This window comes from Thermobia domestica, chromosome 15 (genome assembly GCF_964235325.1).
Source record: "Thermobia domestica chromosome 15, izTheDome1.hap1.1, whole genome shotgun sequence".
Taxonomy (NCBI): Eukaryota; Metazoa; Arthropoda; class Insecta; order Zygentoma; family Lepismatidae; genus Thermobia; species Thermobia domestica.
The window spans coordinates 6,230,574-6,257,682 of NC_137468.1; the positions used below are offsets into that span (position 1 = coordinate 6,230,574).

At 36.8% G+C, this 27,109-nt stretch overlaps 1 protein-coding gene across 4 annotated transcripts in view; it reads left to right on the plus strand.

The window, feature by feature from the left end:
* Window positions 1-27,109, plus strand: part of LOC145672053 (rho guanine nucleotide exchange factor 10) — a 423,449-nt gene that overhangs the window by 307,910 nt on the left and 88,430 nt on the right. The window contains exon 1 of one of the 4 annotated variants that reach the window (XM_081741269.1): window positions 100-303. The exons of the other annotated variants lie outside the window; for them this stretch is intronic. Within the exon in view, the coding sequence (XP_081597395.1) occupies window positions 270-303 (34 nt within the window). The 5' untranslated portion in view covers window positions 100-269. Of the gene's footprint in view, window positions 1-99; window positions 304-27,109 lie in introns of those variants that run through there. 4 annotated transcript variants of the gene reach the window in all.

The window sequence follows — 27,109 nt, forward strand, 5'->3', positions numbered from 1 at the left end:
ACAATTAATTGTATTAGTGAGTAACATATTGTGTGTTTATGTAATATATTCATGGTGTAATATAAAGAAAGAAAAAAAGTGTTACCATTACGTAAAGTAAAAAAAAAAAAAAAAGTTTGTGCGGTACTGTTTTGAAAGTTAATGCACTTAAGAAAGGAGACAAAAGAGTGTTGTAAGAATGAACTATGAAAATGGAATTGTAAAAAGTGACTTTCCCGTGGTTCGTTTTCAAAAATGCCTATTCGTGCAAGTAACACTTTTGATTCAGAATGTTCGTACATTGGGATATGTGGAATATTGCTTGTAAGTAATATTTTCCTAAGTTCGACTACCTTATGTGAAGAAAATAATCTCCATTGTTAAGATTTCTAAGTTAAATTACAGCGAAACATTGGCAACTGTGACTTGATGTCGTAGTTAAAGCTACTGTGAAGTGTAATGCAAGAAATGTGATTTAATACAAAAGTAACCAGTGGCGTATTTACAATTTTTTTTTCGGGAAGGGAAGGGGGCTTTTGTAACTGTATTCCTGGAAATGTTAAATTCTGGAGGATATTTCATTTACTTTAAAATAGTAAATCAAATTTCAGGGGGGGCTTAAGCCCGGAAGCTCCCTTAAATACGCCACTGAAAGTAACAATAAGCTATAATGAAAGAAATGCGGTTAATATAAAAGTAATGATGTTATCCAATACTGACCGACTTTTTAGTTTAACATCTCGTTTAGCAGCGAGGCTATATGAGACGAGGACCTACAGCCTAAGGGTCTTCACTACAGCGAAATTAAACTACCACTAATTTTCGTTTTTCTGTAATATCTTCAAAACAAATAAAAGTATTCGAAAAGCAGAAACGTAGTGAACTAGACAATATGATTTTGCATGTGATACCGTTATCACAAGTGGGGCCGCGGTGGCTCAGTGGTAGAGCGTTCACTTCTGGTGCTTGAGGTCCCGGGTTCGATCCCAGGCCCCGCCAAGTTAACTTTGTGGTGGACAAACACCGTGTGCGTGGGTTTTCTCGGGGTTCTCCCGTTTCCTCCACTGTCTTCATTCCACCATTTCATTCATTCCTCATCATCACCGTCTCCTTTATCCTAACCGGCATAACCGCGGGACGTAAAACTTAAAGATTTCATTTCATTTTACCGTTATCACAACTCATCTATATGCTTTCGATTTGAACTGTAGATAAATTTAGCATTTTTTGCGGGTTCTGTAAATGGCTTCATATCAAAAGCAGATAGGTGAATTGGAGTAAACGTATCACATGGAAAATAATATTGTCTAGTTCACTACGTTTCTGTTTTTCGAATACTTTTATTTGTTTTGAAGATATTACAGAAAAAAACTCTAAAATTAACGGTAGTTTAATTTCGCTGTAGTGAAGACCCTTAACGTGGGATCCAAACCACATTAGCTCCCGCCGGGAATCGAACACGGGTCTCCCACGTCAAAGGTGCGTACGCTAACAGCTTAGTCACGAGAGAGAGAGCTCTGTAATCAAATAAATGCATTTGACACAAAAGTAACAATGAACAGTAATACAACAAATACGATCGATATAAAAGTAACAATGAACTGTACTCCTTGTGTCATGTTTTTCTTCTAATTTAACAAATAATTTAACAATTGTTGTTATGTCTGTGTATGTAATGTACATTTGCTAGTCATTATCCGCAGTTTAACCGGAAAAAATCTTTTGTTTCACGTCTAATAGTTATACTCTATAGGCTATAAGGGATGGTTAGTGAAAGTAAATCATTATTAAGGATTTATTCGAATGGGAATGTGGGAGGAAACGGGAGATCCAGAGGAAACCCACGAAAACTAGGTTGTCGATCACAAACTTACATGATGCGGAGTTGAATCAGGGGCCCTACGTATCAGAGGTGAGAGTGCTCTGCCACAATTTTTTTTCCTTTTTTTGTTCAACCAGTCATTACCACTCCCCCCCCCCCTATGCTTTCTATTTTAACTGAAAAACCATGCAGTGTTACGAGTAGAAATAATGTCAGGATCTGATAAAGAAACATTGGCGTTGTAATACTGTGTATTTCTTTGCCTAACAAGTTGTATTGAATTTCAGGGTTAGTTGTTTATTAATTTATTTTAATGTCAGATATTTAGGCGATTCATTTTCTTTTATATTTTCAACGAACTTACAAAGTTCGTTACTGAATTCTGTATGTTTGTCCAAGGGCGCCCATCAAGGGGGGTCAGGTGGGGCGCATGCCTTCCCCTAGAGGAAATCGTACTTCGGAATATCGAAAACCCAAACATTACATTAGAATTTTTACATTAGCTACAGCAAAATTTAAAACTATATTTGAGATGTCGCTTATACTTGTCCCCCCCCCCTGGAAAGCACAACATGGACGCCCTTGTGTCTGTCTGTCTGTTATTTGCAAAATTTTTCAATTTTGTGCTCTCCATTCGGTAGAGCATCAGAAACTATCTGAGAAGGTGTTGGAATTTTTTTGCGTCACTCTTACCGTTCCCGAGATATTGACCAAGAGTTCCGATTTCTGGAGATTTAAGGAACCGTATCTTGGGAAACGTAAGTCATAGAAAGATGATATTTTGCGAATTTTTGAAATTTGAGCCCTCCATTTTGAGCACTACAATGATTAATTTGATATCCAATAAACATCCACTTTTCGTGTTGATTATAAAATTCACTGCGCAAATCTGTTTATATTAACCATGGGCAACTTATTTATTTTTTTAAAAAATGTTATTGCTTCAACAATTTCAGGACCTTTCTTTGTTTTTAACGGAACACAATATGCATATCGTGAAAAAAGAACATCAATACAACATAATATATATATATATATATTTGTAATTATTATTATAATACTTTGGATATCTGCTAAATCCATTTGTAATGTTTGTTGTCTTCGTAAAATTAAACAATATATCGTAGAACGTTTTATCAGAACTCTTAAACACATTTTTTAAGAGGGCATTGTGGCTCAGTGGTAGAGCGTTTGCCTCTGGTGCGTGGGGCCCCTGGTTCCGACCTTGGCCAAGTAAGTTTGTGGTGAACAACATGGTGTCAGTGAGTTTTCGCGGGATACTCTCGTTTCCTCCTGCATTCTCATTCCACCAATTTTTCCATCATCATTCACTTGCCTTAATCTCCCTTAGCCTAACAGGCATAAACATGGGACGTTAAACTGAAAGATTTCTTTTTGTCCGTTTTTTTTTTTTTTTTTTTTTTTTTTGAAAAGAAGTGCCCCGTTTTGGGCTCTTAGTTATATAGTATACTAGTCAGTTCTTGTCTGGAAATCTACACTTTTTCAAAAGAAAGATCGATCCTATTACAAGATATCATTTAAAAAAAAAAAATCGATGTCCCTAATCCTGGTGCTCCTGTTCAAAAAGGCAATGTAAAAATTAAAATTGGGAGAAGGTTAAATAAATAGAGATAATGGTATTTTTAAAAAGGTATAGACTTTTTTCCTTACTGGCATGGAATAACAACATAACGGTATCAGGTGTCTCGTTTTCTTATTTTCTAAAGCTGGTCACCCTAGGCTGCCGATGTGTTCAATACTTACATAGACAGTTTTATAATTTAGCATGATAACCATGCCGTAATGAAAAACTAAGAATTTCCCTACTCTAAATGTGTCAATGCTAATTAAATAAGCAATGGAAAAGATGTTAAAACATTCGAGTGACCTTCAGTGCCTGTATAGAGTTTACTCACGTGATAATTGAAACGCGTATAGCTCAGTAGATTGGAACAGAAATGAGGTTATCAACACACTAAATTTCACTTTACCATATCAGCATTACTTTCCCCGTTGCCTCCCACGTATTCAAGGCGATCGGAAACTGAAATAAGCTGGTAAAATACAGAACAAACTAACCAAAAAGTGTTACATTATTTTATTACAAAATAAAGTCTGGTAGACAGTAGAAAGAATCACGCACTGAAAGATGGCGACCGTAGAAGGATGTTTGCTGTCATCTAACAGCGAGATATACTACTTTTGTTTCAGTATTTAAAAACAGAATATGTATACCTACCGTTAGCGAAAATAGAATATGAATACCTCCCGTTAAAGAAAATAGAATATATTTATATATCCCGTCAAAGAAAATAGAATATGGATATCTCCCGTTAAAGTCATCCTTACCCGCTAAGGTGTTAAGGGATTTAGTCCATTAGCGAACTGAGCCAAGATAATTGCTTTAGCTTATCTGTTGCAAGAACCAGTATTGAAGAAGTACGGTTTTGTTCAAGTTATCGTGTGAACTAACGGACGGACGTAAAGTCGCCTTTACCCGTGAAGATATAACGGATTGACACCGTTAACGAACCCAACCAAGCTGGTAGCTCTAAGCTATCTATAGCGAAGAAAATGAAAATTTTGCTTCCGTTAATAAATTATCGTGTGGAGTAACGTACATACATATTAACATCCCACTTTCTATAATCCTGGTTACAGCGATGGACTCGCGTCCACGTGATCCCGAGTTCGATTCTCAACCGGTGCTTCCCAATTTTCGGCATCCACCTAGCGTCGTGACGGAAACGGGAAGTCACGTGAATAAAAGACGTGATGGCCACTAGGTCTAGAAAGCTTGCTGATATGCCTGTTAGGGCACCCAGCGCGCTGACCACGTATTCATTGGTAGAGTGAACGTAATGCAGCCAGTCGCTAACGGAAGCGGCTCAGGCTCACAGATGGCTGTTACTCCAAATGGTTGTGGTGGTGTGGCCATTAAGCATTGGAATTAGGAATACTGCTTATACGAGAACTGTATAATTGTGACTTGGTGTGAATAGGTAGTCACTTGTCCGGTGTAAAGAAAGCACTCTTGACTTGCTTTTGTGTCCTGCAAGCGGAGAGTTCATAATGGATTTTAGGCTATTGTAGGACGCAACTTCCTTTGATGTCGATCAAGTTAGTTTAGCCTTTCTTTTCAGCACCGAGGCTATATGACACGTTCATCTAATCTGAACTACCATACTACATTGCGTGCTACCTCATCAAAAATCAAATTCGGGATAACGTGCATCAAATGTGAGTGTGTTGGCCATTAGACCAGCGGAGTGGTACTGTAAATTTCTGACTGAATTGACTTCACATAGGATAGTATTGCACGACTTTTTTTTTTGTGTGTGTGTGTGTGTGTGGTGATGAACCTAAGAGTTCATTAGGTCATTTAGTTTCCTTATGCTTCCGTAAGATACTGTCTGTTCGAAAACAAGAACATTCTTGGAAGCAAATTGCAATCCAAAGCATTTCTCGCAACTCGTCTTTCTTAACTGATTGCCTGTCCGTTCCGGGAACACGCCCCAAGAGTCTTAAGTTTAGAGTGCAGTTCTTGTGAATGAAATATGATCATAAAAATGTATAGGCTATCTGATTTGTAGCAATCCACACGAACACTCAAGGAAAACAGCCACGAGAGGTTCTCAAAGCACTTTCCACTCTTTTTCTTCATTCGGAATAGCCAAAGCTTATTTCTCAGTTCCTGGTGCCAGGAAAAGATATTTGTTCAAGTCAAGGATGGATTTAAACAAAGTTATCCCAAACTTCCGTTCCTTTTTTTTTTTAAACTCCTTTGTAAGCGTAACAGTTTTCACATTGTTTGATAAATGTGTCAGTCTTACAGTTCTTCTTTGTAGAATGAATAATTGCTGTGTTGAATGATGTACTCCTGAATATCGACCCATGAGTTCGAAGAATATTCCGAGTAATTTCAGAGTTACATTGCATGTGGTTCCTGAAGCCTGTTTGATATATATATACCATATTTTGAAGTTTCGATCAATTCGTCGATATATAAGTATTTTTCGATATTTTTTTCTATTTCTGTATTTTGAATAAATCAGAATTTCGATATATACTAAGTTCTGATATTTTATTGATTTCGTTTGAATATCGAATACTGAAATTTGGAAAAATATCGAAGTACCAAAAAGTATCAAAAAACTATGAAAATGTTGAGTATAAAAAGTATCAAATATCAAAAATAACGATATATCGATCAATTGATAATAGCAAAATATAGCACAGCCTTAATTGGAATCTCCTACTTGCCGCTCACCAATACTGATAATAACAGTAATAATGTATGTTTACACATTACACACAATAGATTAGGTGCAGCTTAAAGGAAGAATCTGGTTTCAGGGCCTTATACACGATGTGCCCTTACAGGTTTATCCATGAGCATAATGGAGGCACGGAGGCTCAGTGATAGAGCGCTTACTCCTAATGCGTGGGGTCCCTGGTTCGGTTCCCAACCAAGTAAATTTGTAGTAGACATCGTCTCCGTGGGTTTTCTCGAGGTATTCCCATTTCCTCCCAATTTTCATTCCACCAGTTCTTCCATCATCATTCAATCTCCTTAATCATCCGTCTCCCTTAGCCTAAAGGGCATAATTGTTGGACGTTAAACTGAAAAATTTCATCCATTAGACATAACTTAACATGTTTGTTTTTGGAACTATCCAAATATTTATGAAGACGGATTGATAAAGCATCAAGCAATTTACTCTTTCGTAATTGCTAGTAAATGGTTCGTTACGTATTTTATCTCAGTTGTAGTAATTTATTATCTGGAAATTTATTGACTGATAAAATGGATGAAGTCATTTGGCTATTTCAAATATAAGCTGTTCAGTTTACACAGAACTCCAACTTACACTTCTATGTTAAGATTACCAGTATATGCAGGGTAAAATTTGTAATATCGTGGTATAAGTATTTTATATTAGCAGTATAAGTAATTTTTATATATATAAAAATTGTTGGAACTCTTCAGCTGTGTGTGACACCGTGCCTCACAGTTTTAAGGAGCTTAGTTCGGTTTATCAGAAACTCTTTTAAAATATTTACTCTGTCGAGGAGATACATGATCTCAAGAATCACTCGAAGTGGATCATCGTCAATTTTCGCCAGGATGTAGGGGGTAGTGATGAGCGCAAGAGTCTTGGTCTTGCAGTTTTTGCAAGAGTCTTGCATGCAAGACCAAGACCAAGACCAAGGGGTGCAAGAACAAGACCAAGACCAAGACCATACTTGCAAGACCAAGACCAAGACCAAGACTCTTGCGCAAGAGTCTTGCACAAGTACTGGTACTACTTGAGTTTTTTTATACAATGTAAAAAAGGAGAAAATTCATTACATCTTTTACTTGAATTTTTTGACTTAAGTAGAAATGACACTGGAGTGAATGTGTTCCCGGTAGTGTTATGCAATCCGTGTGAGTCGATCTGCCCCTGTAGCATATAGCTACAGTATATCGTTTCCTGAATTGGTTGTTCGCGTTTTCTGTAGATATTGCTCGTTTTCAAGCCACACATGTGTCATCTTGCGCCATGTAAGCTATTTTGGTAGACAAACATCTTGTGCGTGAGTTTTCTTAGGTTTTTTCCGTTTCCTCCTACTTTCTTCATTCCACCATTTCAGTCGTTTTTCATCATCACCGTCTCCCTTAGCGTTGGTGCATTACTGTGGGACGTTAAAGTAGATACTTCATTTCATTTCAAAGCATATTAGTGGTGTTCTTCTTCCAAAACTGAAGAGAACTGTAGTAGTGAACATCGGTAATTCCGTACACCATAGGTGTCGACTACATGGGTATGGCCTTGGTTATGAGACTCAAGCATCCGTTGTAAATTTTTAATGTATGCTCATAAAATTAATATCGAAATAACATTTTCATGACATTGATAAAAACTTAGTGCATGTGACCGCAAGTTTGATTTCATGGGCGGATGCTTATACGTTGAATAATTGTTTATTCATATAACTTTTAGCCTCCTTAGGTATACGGCACATCGGGGATTGAGCGATATAACATTACACTACAACAGTAAATCTATATCATAAAATTGAAAGTGACTATGTTTGTGACTCTTAATCTCTTGAACCACCAGCTCGAGATCGATCAAATTTTCAATATAGATCAGGTTTGGGCCTGGAATGTTATTTTTCAGTTCACTTTGAAGGAGCAATGTATGGGAGGAGGAGGACGGGGAGGTATACAAAAATCAAAATAGATAAAAATAAAAGTGACTAAGTTTGTGACTTAATAATTCTTGAACCACCAGACCGACCTTAATCAAATTTTTAACATGTATGAGGTGCGGAACTGGAAAGTTTTTTATACTTTCATTTTGATGGTAGAACCTAGGGGAGGAGGAGGGGAGGGGGAGGTGTGTATATATAAAAATAAATAAAACTTAATAACTCTTGAAACACCCGACCGATCTCGTTCGAATTATCAACATAGATGAAGCTCAGGCCTTTCACGATTTTTATCATTTTACTTTGACGGTGCAACATAGGGGATAGGGAGGAGGGAGATATATGTAAAAAATAAAAGTATAAGTAACTGTCTTTGTGACTTCATCACTCTTGAACCAGCCAATCGATCTTAATGAAATTTTCAACATAGATGAGGTTCGGACTTGGGGTATTTTGTATCATATCACTTTGATAGTAGAACTAAGGGAAGGAGGAGGGGAGAGGAAGTGTACAAAAATAAATAAAACTTAATAACTCTTGAACCACCCAACCGAACTGGATCACATTTTCAACATAGATGAAGTTCGGACCTGAGATGGTTTCTGTCATATCGGGCCGGGGAGAGGAGAGATATTTAAAAATGATCGAAAATGACCGATATTAGAGTGGAGTCTATAGTTTTGGGGGTCGCTGAGATAAACAATGACACTTCCGATGATGTTTAAATCCAAATTTAGCCCCGTAGCTTGGCGGTGGGAGAAGACATATCTAAAAATGATCGAAAAAAAAATATTAGTGTCGAATTCATAGTTTTGGGGTCACGAAAGTGAACAGTGATACTTCCGATCCCGTTTAAATGCAAATTCAGCACCGCAACTTGGGAAGGGGGAAGAAGGATATATGTAAAAATTATTGAAAATGACCATTATTATCAATGTCAAATTGATGGTTTTCGAGGTCATTGAGATGAACAGTGACACGTCCGATGCCGTGCTTTGCAACATGGGGGAGGAGGAGATATATAAATTTATTGGAAACGACCGATATTAGTGCCGAATCCATAGTTTTCGGTGTCTCTAAGATGAACAGTGACGTTTCTGATGCCGTTTAAACCCAAATTCAACCCCGCAACTTGGGGAGAAGAAGGGGAGAGAAATATAAAAATAATCGAAAATGACCGATATCAGAAAGCGCTTAGTAATAATGAAAAGTGACTAATTAACGAAACATATTATTATTATTATTATTATTATTATTATTAATTAAATTCAACGAAGTGGGTAATTGATGCTAGTAATCCATATTCACAAGTGAGACTGATTTTATACAGTTATTTTAAATAACTTGTAGTTTGATGTCGTTATTTTGTATTTATAATATAGGTCAAAAGTATTTATACAAATTGAGTTTATGGAAAAGACATAGACAGACAGACAGACAGACAGATGAGTCGTTTTTAGTTTTCACTCAAATTATTCTAAAATATTAAGTTTTGATTATAATAATTATTTGATTTTTTCTCTTTTTTGTCGATATGTTAAACATATCATCATAAACATCATCAAAGCTATTCTGCCATTATTGGCTGGTTGCTTGCTGCAACTGAGAAACCTCGATGTACGGTGGTCCTCAGCTAGTCTCTTCGTCTTAATGTAGCAATTTTCTTAATATTTTCCTTCAGCTACAATTTCCTTTGCTCCCTTTCTCTCTTTCCTTTCACCATACCCTCTAACACGTCCTCCACAGCCAATATCCCAACCAGTTCCTGTTTCTCCTCTTGTCAATATCTAAAATTATTCTTTTTTCTCCTACTGCTAATATTTCTAACACCTTCTCATTCGTTTTCCGTTCAACACAGCTAATTCTCTCCATTTTTCTCCATGCCCAGGTTTCGAAAGTCTGTAATTTTTTCCATCGCTTTTGCGTAATGTCCATGTTTCTGCCTCATTGGAATCAGTAAAACCAAATCTCAATATTTAATTATAAATTTGTTTAACACAAAGATTAGCTAATGTGGTTGAAAAGAAAAATCTGACGCCTTTAGAGTGTAAAAATAATTTTGCATTTCATGGTATTTCAATTATCTGTACCGTTTTGATTTTCTTTCATTCCTCTCAGGGGTAGACTCCCCAGTTTCGGAACCTGTGGAGTGTTGGATCTGTTAAAAAATAAAAAAAGATTACGAAACGTCGTGATTTATCTTATAAGTAGCGAAGCGTGGGCACCCAATAAAAAAATAAAGGTCATCACTTAATGTTATGTTGTACACTATTATCATACTTACACGAAGATAAACTATGTTATATTTAGAAACATATATTGTATTTCCGTTACTATTGGAGCATTGTAGAATTTATTATCCCTTATATCCAGAGTAAAATTTACCTATGAAAAGCATAAGATTTCTTAAAAGCAAAACTTGCAAGACTCTTGCAAGCAAGACCAAGACTGGGTGTGCAAGACCAAGACCAAGACCAAGACTGGGTGTGCAAGACCAAGACCAAGACCAAGACCGAAGGTTCCAGTGCAAGACCAAGACCAAGACTGGGTATGCAAGACCAAGACCAAGACCAAGACCACCCCGGTCTTGGTCTTGGTCTTGCATTTGCTCATCACTAGTAGGGGGCTAAAACCTAGGCTTCGAGTTCGCTAATGAAGGTAATTATTCAGTTCATTCGAAGATATGCCTCATCCTAATGTATTCCTACAGGAAGTTACAGTGAAACCTGGCTATGTTGGCCACCATCGGTTCCATTGAAAAGTGGCCAACTTAGAGAAAACAAGTGTGATTGGTGTATTTTTAGAATAGGATTTCTAGTATTATTTGATTGTAAAATTTTAATAAGCAATACCACGACAGCTACTTTTAAATAATGTATATAGAGTATCATAACAATATACAGTACTAGAAAAAATTACATGTTTATGAAGCTTCATTCTAGACGTATTTCTTTTATTCTTTTTGAGACATATGCACATTCTTATTTTGTAGTTTTTGTATAGTATCATGCACCTCTTGTTAATGAACAACAAGTGTTTCGCTTGGAGCAAAAAATGTTTCGGGAAAATCTAAAGGGAATTCATATCTCAAAACCTCTGCCACCTTTCGACAAGCCGTCAAGTGCACGTAGTTGACAATTGAGATGGTTAGCTTTAATCTTGAAAATTTTCCGGAATTACTGAAGCTCCCCACTGATGAAAGAAGCCGACGTAGCTAAAAGTTTTACCAAAACACACAGGGTCAATAAATACGTACAACCATTTCCTGAATTCCTGTACGTACTTTTTCTTATTCACATCTTTCTTCACCATCCCTTTATGAGGGTAGTGTTTTGGGAATTGACCTCCAAGAACAAATCGTGGGAATCCACGCTTCTTTGTCTCCGGTCACGAATACAGAACATTTGAATCTCATATGAGAACACAGGAGTTAAGAAAAACAGTGTCTTGCACGGCCAAGGGACCCAGGTTAATTTGTCATTAACATCATAGAGTAAACATTGCTTCAATGTGGCCAAGTTCCAAGATAGACAAGTGGCCAACTTACAGAGTAATAAGTAACGAATGTCTTATGAGAAAATGCAGGTTCAAGGCGAACCAGGCCAAGATAAGCAGGTGGCCAAGATAACATGTTTTACTGTATAAATAAATTGTCCCTTGGTGTACACATCTCAGCTGTACCTAAAAGTCAGGTTGGTTGTATACGCAGAAACTTATGCTTTCATCGAAATAGAACACTTCAATAACGGAGTCAGTCGCACTAGAACAATTAACAAGAGGGAAGGAGGTAAACAAGGAGCTGTATTTAAAGACACAATCCTATGATTCAGGTGGTAGAATCAGGGGTGGTAATAAGGGGACAGTATCCCCTTAATAAAAGTTTAAGAAGAAAGAAATTATTAATATTAGAATTACACGAAGATGTATCCCGATCAGATCATCCCCTACGTTCCGGGATTTTATTTGCACCTCTGTCTAAAACTATTTTTTATAAAAAAAAAAAAAAAAAAATGGGAAAACCTCAGTCAGGATGAAGCACCAACTGACGCCCATTCGGTTTATTTCAAAATGACACAAAGTTGTTTATTTCAAATGCTACGAAGTTCTGATTTCCTCGGAAAGACAAATCGTTAAAATTTAATAGTGCTACATTTATTGAATTTAAGCAAACAAACAAACAAACAAACAAAACATAAGTGTACGATTTATCTGGTAGTGAACTGACATTTTGAAACACAGCAGCGTACACTATTCAACTCGAGAAGAGAGAAAGAGGGGAAGAGGATAGGCAGAGAACAGAGGATGCTATTGTAGGGCAATTATAGGTTAACAGGAAGTACAGCCTTTTTTTTTTTTTTAATGACGCAATCAAGTTTCGATTTCTCCCCCTCTCCTTCCAGCATACATCCAGTGATCGCCGTCTCCCTTTTCTCCAGTAGTCTGTATCCATTATGTACTTTATTCAACGCATCGATAACTGGTAGAGTAACTTTTCCAGACGGGAAATCGTTCAACAAACACCGTTTAGATACTCTCTCCCGTTCGAACCGCTACTTTTTATGGTTCTACTGGTACATGTGTAAGGAAAAGTACGCATGTGTTTCCAGTAAACAAGTTGTCCTCAATAATACATCATGATACACGTCAAATATCCATTGATCCACTGAGTGTCTTGGCTATCTTGGGCTAATTCTGATTTTGGCGTAGAATTTCTCGTGTCTGTTTTTGGCAAATTATTGTTTTGGATAATTCGTAATGATTGTCCTTTTTCATGTAGTCTGTGTTCTTCCCGTCTCTTTAGAGAGATACCATACCTTTCATCACATCCCTGATAGGACATTTTCTTATTAAAGAATAAACTTACCAATTTCTTTTCCTCTTCTTAACTTCTTCCAGCATTGCTTTTTTTTTTATCTCTCTCTCTACCGTCTACTAACGCTCCCTCGTTGAATTTTCGGTCCACCCCCAAATATTTATTAAATACACATATTTTCAAATCAGTTGTAAAGCTTCAGAGGGTGAATCAAAACCCATACCCAATACTATTTTGTTTAAGAATAAGTCAGATTTTGCAAGAGTAATAATAATAAAAAAGAAACAATCCTAATTGTAAATAATTTTCTGTTTTCTGAATCTATTTATATGAATGAAAGTGATATGTTTGTGACTTTATATCTCTTGAACCACCCGACCGATCTCGATCAAATTTTCAACATAGATGAGGTTCGAACCTGGGATGATTTTTATCAATTCACTTTGACAGTGCAGCTTAGGGTAGGGGGAAAGGGAAGATATGATCGAAAATGACCGATATTCGTGTCGAATTCATAGTTTTCGGGTCTCTAAGATGAACAGTGCCGTTGCCGATGCCGTTTAAATCCAAATTCAGCCCCATAACTTGGGGGAGAAGGAGATATATTTAAAAATGATATAAAATGACCGATATTAGAGAGCGCTTTAGTAATAGTAAACAGTGACTGAGTAACAAAATATATTACTATTTTTTCTTATTTTATATACAATGGCGGATCCAGAATATGATCAAGGGAGGGGCTAAACCGTAATTTGCCGCTTTATGCAGTGTAAAGCAGGATTGAAGCCCATTTTATCCAGTGTATACCTGACGGTCAATGGGGCTATAGTCCCTATAGCCCCCCTTGAATCCGCCGCTATATATATGGGGTCGGGTGTATAGGACGACAAAGAAGTTTAAGCAATGTTGTCTGCTAGTATTATTTTTTAAGTAGAAATAACATTAACCAAGGCAACAAATTATTTTTTTAGTTTAACGTCCCACACTTATATCCATTAGACTGAGGAAAACGGATGATTAATGAAAGTGAATAAAATTAAGATTTTTGTGATTTAGCCCCGGGAATCGAATCCGGGATCACGAACACTAAAGGCAAACGCTCGATAACTACTAGGCCAACAGGAAGGGCCATTTACTAAAGCAATTATGAACATATATTTTAATAACCTGTGTTTTCGGCAATATATCATTGCCTTTATCAGATAATGTGTCATCATAGAATGTCTGATGAAGGGAATGAAATTTTGTTGAAACTGTTCACTGTAACACAGGCTATTGAAATATAGATGTCTCCTTTATTATTATTATTATTATTATTATTATTATTATTATTATTATTATTATTATTATTATTATTATTATTATTATTATTATTATTATTATTAACAGGTCCTGGGACTGTTTTTTTCTTTTTTCAATTTTAGATTTGGCACTTAAAATCTTGATTCCACGTTTCTCGATCTTCAGCTTTCTCTTTTAACACCCAATATTTTCTTCTATTTTTCAAATTATCGATCACTTATGTTCTTCTTCTTCCTATTCCTCACTTTCCTTCCATCTTTCTTTCTATGGCGGTGTTAAGAAAATTTCTTCACAAGATGTGTACAGTCCAATTGGCCTTCCTACGAAGGATGCTTGCTAAAAACTTCCTCTTCTCTTCTATCCATTTGAAAAGATCTGCATTTGTTACTCTTTGTGTCCATTTTATCCTCATCCTTTTCCAATACCACATTTCAAAACCCTTTAAATATTTCTTCTCTAACTGACGCAATGTCCAAGTCTCTGCACCGTACAGTCCTATTGCTCTATATATTATAGCACTTGACCAGCTTATTCCGTAGTCCAATATTAAGCGTGCTAGTTAAGTCTTCATCCCGGCGAAATTAAAATACCGCTAATTTTACAGTAATTATGTGATATCTTCAAATAGATAAAAGATAATTGAAATATGGAACAAGAGCGCCCTAGACAATATTATTTTGCATGAGGTACCGTTACCGCAAATCACCTAGTGGCTTTCCGTTTTCAGCCGTTTAGAAACGCGAAAATAAATGCCGATTTTCAAAATGGCTCGAAATCGAAAGCAGATAAGTGAGTCGTGATAACGGTTTCTCATGTAAAATAATATTGTCTAGGGCGCTCTTGTTCCATATTTCGATTATATTTTATCTATTTGAAGATATCACATAATTACTGTAAAATTAACGGTATTTTAATTTCGCCGGGATGAATACTCTTAAGAGTAATCTTTTCTTGTTGAATGATTCTTTGGCTATAGGTATTCGTGTCCTGATCTCTTTGGAGCAGTAAGCGTCTCTCGTCAAAATGCCTTCCAGATACTTGGAATGATTGACCTTTTCAAATTTTCTTTGTTATACCCTGACCCGTAAGAACACGTTTCCACGGGATATTCTCATGAGTTTCGATTTTTCGATATTGATTTCGATTCCATATAATATCTCAGTGTCAACTATTTTGTCAATCATCTCCTGTAGTCCTTCTTCGGTTCTAACTATAATGACCGTATCATCTGCATACATGATCTCCAATCTGTTAATGATCTTCTCTCAAATCTTGAAATGTCCAATTCCCACTAATGCTTTCAGATATAGGTAGTTCCAAAGCCAGAGCGCACAGTATTTAGTATTATTATCTTTGATTAGGTAACTAGAAAGCTCTGGAAACACTGGTGGGAGGAGATGAAACATATCCTTAACACCTTATCCACATTAAAAATTGTGCTATAAAACCAACTATAATTTGTGACGATATCGGCATTCATTTTGATTTTTTTTTAACATGGCTTCTCTCTCGTTCACTTAGCATCCAAGAACAAAAAGAAGCGTACACAAAGAACGTGTTAACTATGTGTTTTGCATATGTATGTGTTCAGCATGTAGAGACTATATAACTTTGTCCCTGACTTCGTAGATGCTTGCTATAGCATTCTATCATATTTAATGGTGATGTCATTTTTTTTCTTTTCTATTTGTTTAGTCATAAATAAATGCGTATGGCCTTGAGAAAAGAAAAGCTAAGTACGATAGAAGCTTCTAACTCGATTCGTTTTGGGGTCAAATCAGATTACATTCTTATTTATTTGTTGTTAACTAGTTCAGCTGGCTGTGAACACAATACAAATGCCCTGAAGATTTCAAATTTTGCTAATGTTAATAGGATTACGGAATGGGATTTACAAGATTCTACTGGTAGTACGTACGTCGGATTCTTAAAACGATAACGCTTTAACGATAGCGAGTTTTTAAATTCTGTTTCTTGCAATACGTAGCTAGGACCATTATCTCGGTCGGGTTCAGTAATGAAATCAATTCTTAACTTCTCTACGAGTTACGCTGGCTTTAACTTATTGTATCGTTTAAAATTCATGACATTTCCTAGCTAATATGCAATCTGCATAGTAACAAAGAAATGTTGGTTGCCTATATTACAAGGCAAAAAAGATTTTCTTATTGCAATTTTCTTGGCCAAGTACGTTAATAGAGTCAATCCGTTAACATCTTTAACGGTGGTTATCCATATTCCGTTGAATATTAATAATATTTCCTAGTATCTATGCAACCTGCGCGGTAGCAAAGAAATGTTGGTTGCCTATGATACAATAAGTGGATTTTCTTATTGCAATTATCTCGGCCAAGTATGTTAATGGAATCAATCCGTTAACATCTTTAACGGTGATTATCCATATTCCGTTGAATATTAATAATATTTCCTAGTATCTACGCAACCTGCGCGGTAGCAAAGAAATGTTGGTTGCCTATGATACAATGATAAGTGAATTTTCTTATTGCAATTATCTCGGCCAAGTATGTTAATGGAGTCAATCCGTTAACATCTTTAACGGTGGTTATCCATATTCCGTTGAATATTAATAATATTTCCTAGTATCTATGCAACCTGCGCGGTAGCAAAGAAATGTTGGTTGCCTATAATACTGTTGATTTAAAACTGGAACACAACTGTTGGTCATATGTTTCGACTTTTTTGTTTATCTGTGAGACTTTATAACACAATATTTGCTCTCAAATACATGTAATATTGATAGTTAGGTGGAGCTTTACGTCCTTCTTCAAACTGCGGGCTGTGAGACAAAACCTAATGGTAAAAGATGAATTCGAACTACTACTTGAGTATATGTCCAATGTAATTGCCTCCATCAGGATCGATTTGAAGACCATGCGTAGATAAGACTTGTTTACGAAATCACGAATATGTGTAATAGTATAATATTTCATTAGTTATATTTAATCTCAGTATTTAGTTAGCATGTTTTTTTTTTCTGAGTCCATATATCTGTATCGTGAGGGACATGATACAAGACATGGAAGGAAAAAGAGGAAGAGGGAGTCAGAGGCTAAATATTGATAGAGTATACCGTTAGAACGAGGTTAACTGAGGACCATAGTGCGGTAAATATCGTCTCAAATTGTGATCACTGATATAAAGCTCACTTAAGATACTTCCGTGATCTCATTAAATAGTCTTTTATCGTAAGATTCAAAACGCTTACCCCTAAAATAATAAAATACCTTAAATCAACAAATTAAGATAAAATAATTACATATGTTGTAAACGATAAAACAATTTCATGCTTTGCGTTAATTGTATGTTAATTAAAAATATTTTTTGAACCGCAGTTGAGTTTATGTTCCTTATTTCTTCTTAGAATTATGACTTTCGCTCACGCAATTTTCCTGCAGAGAATTATTAATGTACTTAACATGAGTGCGGTGAATGCGCAATGCAGACTTAAGTCATTTTGTATTCGCATAGTTAATATATAATTAGGAAGCTGCAGTCAAGTCTTTGTTTCCGGAAAGTTAAGTTCTGAAACTAAGTATCTGTATGTGATAATAATTATTATGTTTTTGCTTTTGTCTTACGTCATTTTCACGCTTGACAGATTCAAGTAATACATTTCTGGTGGTATTCATAGTTGTACTAAAAAAAAAAAAAAAAAAAAAAAAAAAAAGTACTTTCTCAAATTTGAAAAATTGTTTCTTATCTGTGCACCCAGACAATCTTTCCTTAGAAACGAGAATCAGCAATTTTCATTTGTAAAGAAAACAGGAAATTTTAGTGTTCGCTAGTGGTGGTTCTAGTTCAAAGCCGGTGGTGGCCTAGATCCCCCAGTGTTTGATTGATAATAATAATAATTCAAGCTACTACGCGTATTTATCTATTTTTGAAAGTTTATAGTAAACTCATGATATACCTAACATAGTCTTTGGCCTGGCTGCTCCCCCCAGTTTTTACCTTCTGGATCCGCCTCTTGTGTTCGCTGTATAGTATAACCTTATCCATTTTCCACATTTTCTCATTAAGTCTTCATCCCGGCGAAATTAAAATACCGCTAATTTTACAGTAATTATGTGATATCTTCAAATAGATAAAAAGATAATCGAAATGTGGAACAAGAGCGCACTAGACAATAATATTTTACATGAGAAACCGTTATCACGACTCACTTATCTGCTTTCGATTTCGAGCCATTTTGAAAATCGGCATTTATTTTCGCGTTTCTAAACAGCTGAAAACGGAAAGCCACTAGGTGACTTTGTGATAACGGTACCTCACGCAAAATAATATTGTCTAGGGCGCTCTTGTTCCATATTTCAATTATATTTGATCTATTTGAAGATATCACATAATTACTGTAAAATTAGCGGTATTTTAATTTCGCCGGGATGAAGACTCTTAATTAATGAGAATATCAAACTCCTGTTTCTAAGAAACGATGTTCGTGGTGCACAGATAACAAATAATTTCTCATAATTTTTAAGCTTATGGGTTACAAAATATTATCTAATCGTCCTTCTTGCTGGTCTAGGAAATTAGCATGTGTGACTTTGGTGCAGAAATCCCGCGTTCGAATTATTGGAGGGAAATTAAATGTTTAATTTTATATACGTCTGACCAGTGGCGGATCCAGGATATGATCAAGGGAGGGGCTAAACTATAATTTGCCGTTTTATCCAGTGTAAAGCAGAATTGAAGTCCATTTTATCCAGTGTAAACCTAAGCGTCAAGTTGGGGGGGGGGCTCTAGCTCCTTAGCCCCCCTTGGATCCGCCCTTGCGTATGACCTTTAAGCTAAAGAAAACTGAAGATTGAAATGAAATGATATATTTCTGTTTAACGTTCCACGATTACACCATTTTAGGCTAAAGGAGATGATGATTAAGGCAAATGAATGATGCTGGAAGAATTGGTGGAATGAGAAAGTGGGAGGAAACAGGAGCACCTCGAGAAAAACCACGGATACGATGTTGTCCACCACAAACTTACCTGGCCGGGTATCGAACCAGGAACCCGTCGCACCATAGGTACCATTGCGCCACCGTGCCCTCGAAACTGATGATTAATGAAACTTAATTATTATTTTCTTTTAAAAAAATGCCGTGGAATGATGATGTGGGAGGAACCTAGAAACGCGATGTTGTCCACGACAAGCTTGCGTAGCCAGAAATCGAACCTGTGATCTCTTGAACCAGAGGTGAGCTATCTTGTACCCGTGCCTCACAGAAAAATCACGGTTTTCATTTCCTATTGGAGGTAGATGAGCCATTTCCTGAAATTGCAAAATTTTGAGTTATTCGAGGTCATTTGGGACAGGGAAGCATTACTTTGATACTAATGACAAATTAATCAACCAAACTAACCATTAGTATTTCTGCGTTTGTAGATTTTGATTCTACAGTATTACGACATTAATTTATCCGTTCATATTATTTGCTCCCTGATTAAAGAGTAGTCGGATTAGTATTTTATGAAGGATTGCTGACGATAGGAAACAGGTGGCTCAGTGATAGAGCGCTCACCTGTAGTGAGAAAGATCCCTGGTTCGATCCTAGATCATGTGAGTTTTCTGAGTTCTTCAGATTCCTCCCACATTTTATCCCACCAATTGTTCCATAATGATCCACTGTCGTGAATCATCCGTCTGAGGGGCCGCGGTGGTTCAGTGGTAGAGCGTTCACCTCTGGTGCATAGCGTCTTTGGTTCGATCCCAGCTCGCGCCAAGTAGACTTTGTGGTGGACAAACACCGTGGGCGTGGTTTTTTTCGGGTTCTCCTGTTTCCTCCCACTTCATTCAGTTCACCATTGCGTTAATTTCTCATCGTCATTGTCCCCTTTAGCCTAGTCGGCACAATCATGCGACGTAAAATTGCAAGACTACGTAAGAATCCGTCTCCTTTAGGCTAAAGGGCATATTCGTGAAACGTTACACGAGAAAATTCATTTGCACTTCCTTTGATTTCTGACCGTGATGCGTACTTTTTCTTGTGTTGAAATTTAAAAGGTCGTAAGATCCGCACTGTATCCTTGAAATCTATCCTTAAAATACAAGTGAAGCTTTGGCCTTTTTTAAACCGGTTGGTTACGGTCATCTTGTTCATCTGAATTGATGTACTGTTCCAATTAGTGCTTCGTGTACGTGTTTAACGAATCGTCATCTTCATATGTATGAATTATCGTCGTAGTAGATGTGTTGTTGCGGCACGAATTACGCTCCAAAGGACAAAACAGCGTTTGTATACCAAAAGTTTTCCACTCCACTTTTTATTCATTATCCGCGAGACGAGGGCATATGGTTAAATGAATTTAAAACTAGATAATGAAGTGGCAACGCCGATCGGGAGACTAATGTAAGAAAAAAAAAGTTAACTCTATTAGGATTCATACCACAGACGAGTAATTCCAATCAAATGGGACATGAGCTCACAACTCCCCGCTCTGTATCTCCCCTCCCCCACTGTTTTCACTCTTTCGGTGTTGTCAACTATACAAACAGTTCTCTAAATGCTATCTCTGTCCATTAGTATAACTGTCTGTTGCTTTATCAGTGGCATGAGGACTAAGTCCGTTTGGTCTGCTCTGCACTTCTTCATTCCAAGGGGACCACCAAACTTCTAAGAGCTCCATTACCATATATTTACGTCAATACAGTGCTTATGTGAGTGTGTATTTTAAAACCAAGGCATGTCTTTGTGTGTCTTTAATTGTACTTTGAATGTGTGGCTATGAATTTGTGAAGTGTTACAGCTTGTTTCTAATAACTTGCTTTAAGTGTTTAGAGCAAAGACTCCGGGACTAGATAACCAAAATCAGAGTGAATTGCAAATGTTATATGTAAGTTTTTTTTTTTTTAATTCTAAATTAAAGATAGACGAGGCTTAGAGGCTTATGTCTTGGCTTTAACCAGCGATGTGTATCAAAAGATTCGTTCCGTACGTTAGATAGCCAGGACGGATCGCATCTTCCGTTCAGACTATTGTTGGTCAGGAGACTAGGATTCGGGCTGTCTCGTCTCGGAAAAGGTATAAAGAAAGTGCTTTCTCGTCTCGAAAAGTATTGGCGAAGTTTACAAAGTTACGTCCTTTATATTGACAGCAGTTTGTTAGGAATAACTAATACACACACTCAAGTGTCAGTTATTAGAGATTTATGATACCCTAGGACTCTCACTCTCACTTATTAGATATTTATGAAACCCTAGTACTGTCACTGTGTTATTACATATTTATGACACCCTGGGACTCTCACTGTGAGTTATTTGATATTTATGATACCCTAGAACTCTCACTGTCAGTTATTAGAGATTTATAATACCCTGGGACTCTCACTGTCAGTTATTAGATATTTATGAAACCCTAGGAAGGCGATGTTGATTAAAATAACAACAAATGCACATTCTCACTGTCAGTTATTAGATATTTATGAAACCCTAGTACTCTCACTGTCACTTATTAGATATTTATGATACCCTAGTACTGTCACTGTGTTATTACATATTTATGACACCCTGAGACTCTCACTGTGAGTTATTTGATATTTATGATACCCTAGAACTCTCACTGTCAGTTATTAGAGATTTATAATATCCTGGGACTCTCACTGTCAGTTATTAGATATTTATGAAACCCTAGGAAGGCGATGTTGATTAAAATAACAACAAATGCACATTCTCACTGTCAGTTATTAGATATTTATGAAATTCTAGGAAGAGGTGGTTTTAGTGTTAACGCCACACGTTAACAGTGGTAGACAAATTGAGTTGTTTTTAAGAGCATTGTTTTGTGTAGTGTGGAAAAGTGCTTTCCGGACAAGGTATCTCAACTTCCGGAATAAATGAAAATCAAAACCCCCACCAATCTCTGTACCTCACAGTTGCCAAAGATATCAGTTTCGTCAACCATTGTTTAGGGTTCTGAACTCGATAATGTCCATGTTCACACGTCTCGCTGCTTGGCGCATGTCGAGGGGTCATAGTGAAGTATGCTGGGTGCTGCAATCGAATGTTTCTTTCCGGAAAGCATTTTTCCCCTCACTGATGATGAAGTCAAATATGCTGTCAAACTGGGTTGAATACATTGGTAGTAGTATTGTCAACGAGACGAGAAATTTCATGTCTCGTCTCGAAAACGGGACGAAAAGTGCATTTCCAAATTCGAGACAAGACGTGGCGCATGACAATTCTGGTCTCGTTATTGCTGCGAGAAATATTTTAACTCTTATGTGCAAGTGTTAGATCTTAAACATTGTTTTAGTTTCTCATTATTCATAGCATAAAACTCTAAAATGATAAAGAGATTGTACGAATACAATGAAGAACATTTTTCAGTGTTGCAAGACACACAAATCATTACATAATATCTAACAATAAATATGATTTAAAATCTGTACTTGAGAGCATGAAGTGCTTAAGTCCACTTTTTGGCGAAAGTGAGTTAATAAAACCAATTGTGTATGTCTTTCGGAGGTCTGCAGTGATTGATTGGTTTTGTTTTGTTCTATACGGGTTGATGACCAAGGGCGCCGATCCTGGGGGGACCAAGGGGGCCCGGGCCTCCCAAAGCTCATGTGGGCCCCCGTATTGTATTTATGAATATACGGGCCCCCCAATTTTACAGAGAAATCGACGACGTAATTAACCAAGTATATAATGTAGTATGTCCAATATGTATTTAGTGCTTAAGTAAGTGTTTTTGGGCTGTTTTCTGGAAAACAAGGATTTGTGACTTACGCATTTCATGCTCTCAGGTACAGAAATGTTATATCACACCCTTCGTGAAGCACTCATGATAAATAAATTACCAACTATACAGCATTGCCTTTTTAAGATTTGGAGGGGTGGGGTCGAACCTTCTACTACGCCACTGATCTTGAATTAGTCAGATTAGACGATGGGACGCATTAACAATAATAATAATATCAAAGAGTTGCGATTGTGAGACTCTGCAACGAATGTCCGTAACAATGAATAGTTGGTAACAACCATCAATTTTAATCGAAGAACAATATCTTGTAATTGGGGCTAGGTCAGGGAAATAGGCAGGAGATAACGCATATTGATCCATAATTGTTCAATAAACCGCGCAGCTCAGCCTCACATTTATTGTTTTCGTTTGTTCCCATAAAACTAACTTGACAATTCGTATCAGATATGAAATCTTAACAACACAATTTCTTGTCGGAATTGGTAATATCAAATCGCACTTTTTTTCTTTCTTTTGTAAGAGATTGTAATATTAAGGAGATGGTTTCTAAAAGTCTTTTACGGACTGCAACAGTAATGTCTCGGCTGCTGGGCATCGTAAATGGAAGGTCTATATTGCCCACTTACCGTGCTTCTGAACCAAGTAATAACGTTAGATCGTTTCTATTTGTTGACTCATTTGAGATAAGACCATTACTTCAATAAGTATTGGCTTGTGTATAATGTGAAACCAATCGTCTGGGTTGGCTGACGTCATCGGTAACCTTGCTAAGGTTCTCGTGTATTCATGTAGTGTAGTGCAGTGCTGCCTGGACGACGAAGATGTAAAACGAATAAACGGGTTGCTAGGCGACCTAGCGCTGCGTGAATTTATCTATTGCGTCACGTAGCATCTCTTGAAAGTAAACGAGGACCGGATGAAAGCAGAGAAAATGAAAGAAAGGAAATAAAAATGACACGAGTTTAGCATTCTTTTTCTCTCTTCTTAACTCGTTCATTATTTTGTAAATGTCACGACAGTTTCTGAAGTTCTGCTTTTTGTTGCCTGATCATTACGTGATATGCCATAACAACACCAGCGGTGATATCCTATGGAGATCTTAACGATGTTCTTAAGGAAAATTAACAATTGTCATCATTCTCATCTTGCCTGTAAATTAAAGTTTTGTCGGAGTGTTTCATTTGTTGGATTGTGATCCTTGATCTTTGATGTAATACCAGTGTTTGTGGGTGTTTGGTGTTGTTGGCATAATTCGCTCGTGTCTAAGGGCTGGTGGGTGGCCATCGCTTGGCTCTAGATTGCGAGGCACAGTCCGTCCTGGGCACAAGTATACCAGTGTAAGAAATTAGTTTTCTGCGCTGTCAGCATCTAAGGCCATTTAGCCCATCACGTATATGAGGGATGACGTCCCTCGGTGAGCACACTATCCGATGAAAGGGAATAAAAATAGGGATTTGGAAGGAAGGAAGCGGCCTGGGGCTATTATGGTGGGACCATCCCGGCATTTGTCCGGTGTGAATGACGGAAACCAAGGAAAAGCTTCACTCAAGATGGCTGGCCTGAAAAAGCTATTACACTTTTTCGACCGAGTGTCCCCACCGGGAATCGAACGTGGGATCGCTCGTACAGAAAGCAAGCGCGTTAGCGACTACGCCAAGGCCAATACCACTGTAAGATATCGGCCGATTCTCAATGAGAATCGTATTGAGGGGTAGACTAGCCTATGAAAAGGGTGGGATAGGTATTGGTAGGAAGTCATACCAATTGGTCGTAGTGGGGAGGGTATTACGTCAGTTATAGATGCTGTTATAAACATGTCATGTATATTTTGTATATAACCATGTATGACTTTCAACTGTAACCACGTATGATTTTAACTATAACAGAGGAGCATAATTTTAAAATAAAAATACTTCAAGCGAAAGAGCTGTTTTGATTTGAGTTTAGCACCTCGATGAGCAGCAGCGAGGCTGTATGAGACTTTAGCCCTACATCTTAACATGGAATTCGAACCACATGAGCTCCCTCAGGAATGGAACCCGGATCTTCCCTTCCAAAGGCGTGCATGTTAACCATATAGCCACACGAGGGAGTTCAAGTACTGTTTTAGTCTGATGTTTGATTACAGGCGAAGGCAATGCAGCTATAGCTTTAGCTTAGCCAACTTTACGTGCACTTTGAAAAGTTATTACCAAAAATCAGGGATACACTCCCCCCCAAAATAAAAACTTGCTTTTTTAAATAATAGATTTGTTTCGTCTGCACTAGAAGCGTACTCACAGAACGTCTGCTTGGTCCGGATCCTCTCCAATCTTTCGCATTTGGCGCCCCCTCCTCAGCAAAATTATTTGGGTGTGCAGCTGTCAACAGTGATTCACCAAATACACGAATTATTCCAGAATAATGTAAATATTTCAGAGAATTATTATTATTATTATTATTATTATTATTATTATTATTATTATTATTATTATTATTATTATTATTATTATTATTATTGTAGGAGTTTAGGGGCTCTAGCTTGCTATTCACACATATTTTTACTGATCTCAAGGCCGAGCCGGCTCGGGGGGTTTGTATGCCCACTGAAAAGTCTTCGTATTTTTCACTGTCCTTGATGTTTTGTTTGTATGTCGCTGTCGTTTCGGCAATATGAGAAACTAGAGAAAAGGTAGGAGATAAGTGAGAAAATAATCGGTCCGAAATAAGTTGACTTAATGAAACACAGTGATCTTCATATGTGCTTAGTTTCTCATCCAAGCATATGAAGTAATCATTGATTTGAATAGTATTTTTTGATAATGGGGTAACATATCAATACTGACAACGCAAACCATTTCGCAAAGTAGAAATGTCTAAATAGTCCTACTTCTCAGATAAATTTTAGTATTATACGTGCTCTTTATTAGAATTGTATATTACTGAACTACATTTTTAAGGTTGTTTTATGTTCAGAGATGTTTTCCACTACATAAATACTGTAAGTTCTTTTAACATTACTCTTTAACAGACTTTGTTGTAAATTAGGGTGATCACGTATTCTTAATCTGCACCGCTTTATAAAATCATGTATTTGAGCAGAAGTGTATTTATACAAGAAGCTATCATTCAATTAGTGATTTTTGGTAGAGAGTACTTATAGTTTTTTTTGCACCAACCTATTAATTACGAATGCAAAATAAACAGTTTGTTTCTTTGAATAATCATAACAAATTTTTTCTTATCTATCTAAAAAGAGTTGATTTTCCATGTGGTAGATCAAGATATTCTTGAATTTACAGAGATTAAGTTACTGCGAGATTACTTGATACTTTTTCAGAATTCCTGAGTACTGCTTGTCATGATTCTTCGTAAGTAGTCGCAGTTAGGTATGTAGGTGTAAACATACTGTTGTAGCTTATTGATATTGAATTAGCGTAGAAGTATCGACATAGGTGCAGAACAAGATTGTGGGTACCAATATTTGGAAAATTTACTGATAGAAGCTGCTAATTCACAAATAAAGAATAAATCTTAAAGGAATTTATGTATGTAGGCTACATGCCTCTTAACTTAATTAATATCCTCGAGATAAGGTGCTGGCTTACTTTTGGCACACACATTTTGGAAGATATACAGATAGAATTCAATACTTTGCATGAGAAGACGTGTATATGAAGAACAAATTTCTGCACACGATAGAATTAAATACAAAATAATACAGCTGTATTTTAGGTTTACAAGTATAGGGTTACTAGTGTAAAATCATTACAAGTATTTTACGACAGATACAATAAGTGAGTGTATAGGAAAGATGAACATATTAGATACTATTTTCCATCGGCGGTGAATTTCTGCACGGTGCACAGAAGATGTACTTAATGTTTACAAGTGGAATACTATTAGTATAAAATCATGACAAGTGCTATTGAAACTCATGCCATTGCCAAAACCCATCTGTTTTCACTACCCTCGCTTGTGTGTATACCCACCGTCGTTGACGCGCTTTCTCCCTTCGGACGCCCACCAGCTTCAATCTTCTCTGTCTGTGTTTGATATCATTCGTGCTCTTTACTGGTCACCTAGTACAAGTTTTCTTATGTTTTTTGCACTGTAGTTTTTATGCCACGCATCCGGATCGTATTTATGCGTAAATCGTAAAAGAATTGGGGTTAAGTTTAGAGTTACCCCTCCGCTTTTTATAAAAAATAAGGAAAATTTACAGGAGAAATGAGGTAAGAAATGATAATTTGAAGTTTTTATTTGATGTTTAGGAATGTAAACTTCGGCAGGAGAGTTA